Here is a 2,588-nt window from a genome sequence, read left to right on the forward strand (position 1 = left end):
GTCACAGGTGGGTCTTTGATGAATAATCTCTCCTCTTTAAATCCCGTAAATAGCCAAAAAGCCGAGTAGGGAGAAAGATAAAGATTTTCAGACTTTTAAAAGAAAATAGAACAGGTTTAAAACATACCTTTTATTAAATAAAAGACGCGAGCAGGTCTTTAAGAACAGCAAAAGTCCTTGAGTTTTGCTTGAAGATGGAATCGGTTGGAAAGAAAGAGATGAAATGGCTGGAAGTTCGGAAAGTGAAAGGCTTTCAAAAGGGAAGGGGGGTATTTATATGTGTATTTCATGAAAAGAATGGGCTGACCTCTAAAGGTCCAAGCCCAAAAGGTTTTTAATTATATATAAAAAAAAATATAAAAGACCCCACTAAATACAACAAAACATTTTGACAAAAGATTTAAAACACCACTCTTTAAATTAATTGGCAAATAAATATAAATTGGAACTTTGGAACTTTTAAATTTTTGAAGAGGACGGAACTTAAAAAATATCGACTTTATTTTATGTGAAATACTTCAAGACTAATTGGCGTTGCATAAATTAGCTTTGCTAGCTACCCGTTGAGGCGTGATCTAACGAACTAATATTGGAAATTAAACAGGATGACCTCTAATCATCGAAGCTAAATCCTAGAAAGACTTAGTTCTAAATAAAAATCTTGAAATGAGGTACTAACTTGAAGTCAAAGTGACGAATTGTCACAATCACATAGGCCAAGAATCCTTGGCACTTCTTTTTCATACAAATGCAAGCCTGTGATACTGATAGAAGACTGGGATGATGATCCTGGTGATCACCCTTTATTATGACTGTTCCTTTGCCTGGAAGCTCTATTTTCACTCTCTTTTGGTTGCAAAAAATGGATGCCTGGTTACTGGCTAACCAGTCCATCCCCACCACTACATCAAATTCCTTCATAGGCATAGGGAACAAACGGATGGGTAGCTTACAACCATCAATAATGATGGCATAATCTTGGTATACAGAAGCTATAGTTTCTTGATTGTTTGCAGTCTCAACTATCAGCTTTTTATCAAGTAATATTGGGATCATGCAGGCACTTTTAGCAAATAAAGGAGATACAAATAAAAAATTTGCACCTGAATCAAAAAGCACCTTAGCACATACTGAGTTGATTGAAAAAGTACCTGTTACCACATCTGGTGCAGCTTCTTCCTCAGTTTCAGTCATTTGGAAGGATCTGCCTTGAGCTTTACCAAATCCTCCCCTATTAACACCAGGCCTTCCACTGTTGTTTGGAGCATTGTTTCCTGAAGTTAGTTGTGGTGGTTTCAGCTGTGGACACTTGTCTTTAACATGGTCTGGTGAATTACAATGGAAACACCTTCTGATTTGCCTATAGTAGGTTGAGGTGTGCCCAATTTCTCCACAGTTAAAACATTTCAATGGTTCAGGTCTACAGCTACATTGATGAACCTGTTTGCATCTTGGGCAGGCTCTCTCCATCTGCCTCTGCATTGATTTCTTATAGAATTTAGCAGCCTTTGATCCTCTGTAGCCAGTTGAGGATCCCTCCCATTTCCTCTTTTCTACAACCTTCCCTTCCTCACTCATATTCTTATTCCTTTCAGTAACCTCTACAGCATCAACTGCTGCAGGAAAAGTGGTAGGATTCATAGCAATTACCAATTCTCTTATTGAGGGCTTAAGTCCCCAAATATACCTCTCCACTTTCCTTGCTTCAGTAGCAATATAATGTTCAACAAACCTGGAGAATTCAATAAACATTTCTGTGTAGGCTCTGACTGCCCCAAAGCCCTGCTCCAGCTTGAGGAAATCTTCCTCCATTTGCCTGATTGCTGTTTTAGGACATAATTACTCTTTAAATCTATTCACAAACTCTGTCCAGGATAGGTTCTGCAGCATATCTGGTCTGGCCAAAGACTCCACTTCCCACCAGAACATAGCATTAGACTTCAACATAGCAACAACAAATCTGACTTTATCAGCCTCTGGACATCTAATAGTGTTGAAGACATATTCAATTTCCTTGATCCAACGTAATGCTTTTATTGGATCCCTTTCTCCAGAAAAAGTTGGGGGTTTGCAGGTAAGAAACATCTTTATATCCCCTTCTCTAACATGAGATGTTGTTGGCACAGCAGGAATTTCCTTCACCCTTTATGTTTCTAATCTTGCAAGCATTCTTAAAATGGAAGTCAAGGTTTCCCTTAGCTTCCCCATCTCTTCAGCCAACATACCCCTGGTCACAACCTCTTCTTCAGGCAAAAATTCTGGATTGTTACCTCCAGAAATAGATTTTGCCTGTTCAAAAGGAAACTCTGTCTAGTTGTTGCTTTCTCTGGCTTGGCTTCTGCTACTTCCTCTGCCTCTACCTCTGCCCCCTCTTCTACTTCTGCCTCTACTTTCTAAGGCATTGACAGAGATCCCTATACGAGAATCCTCTGTTTCATCGGGGTTAGGCTGAGCTAGTCTTTCAGATCTCCTTGAGTGGCTAGTCATATGCAAGTTCCATAATTAGATAACACATTTTCACATTCCCAAATATAATAGAGTACTCAAAAATACCTTACATATTGAGCCCTTAACTTATTATATTTATT

At 38.7% G+C, this 2,588-nt stretch overlaps 1 protein-coding gene across 1 annotated transcript; it reads right to left on the reverse strand.

Annotated features, from left to right (window-relative positions):
- Positions 1–648: 648 nt before the first annotated feature.
- Positions 649–1,812, reverse strand: LOC112520010. The gene has a single exon (XM_025128316.1). It carries the CDS (start codon positions 1,810–1,812, stop codon positions 649–651), a length of 1,164 nt encoding a protein of 387 aa, XP_024984084.1.
- Positions 1,813–2,588: the final 776 nt, after the last annotated feature.

The sequence above is a fragment of the Cynara cardunculus genome, assembly GCF_001531365.2.
Source record: "Cynara cardunculus var. scolymus isolate 2C chromosome LG 10, CcrdV1, whole genome shotgun sequence".
Classification (NCBI taxonomy): Eukaryota; Viridiplantae; Streptophyta; class Magnoliopsida; order Asterales; family Asteraceae; genus Cynara; species Cynara cardunculus.

Excerpts from the sequence above, each read along its gene's own strand:
- LOC112520010 (XM_025128316.1), bottom strand. The coding sequence starts at position 1,812 with ATGGAGGAAGATTTCCTCAAGCTGGAGCAGGGCTTTGGGGCAGTCAGA.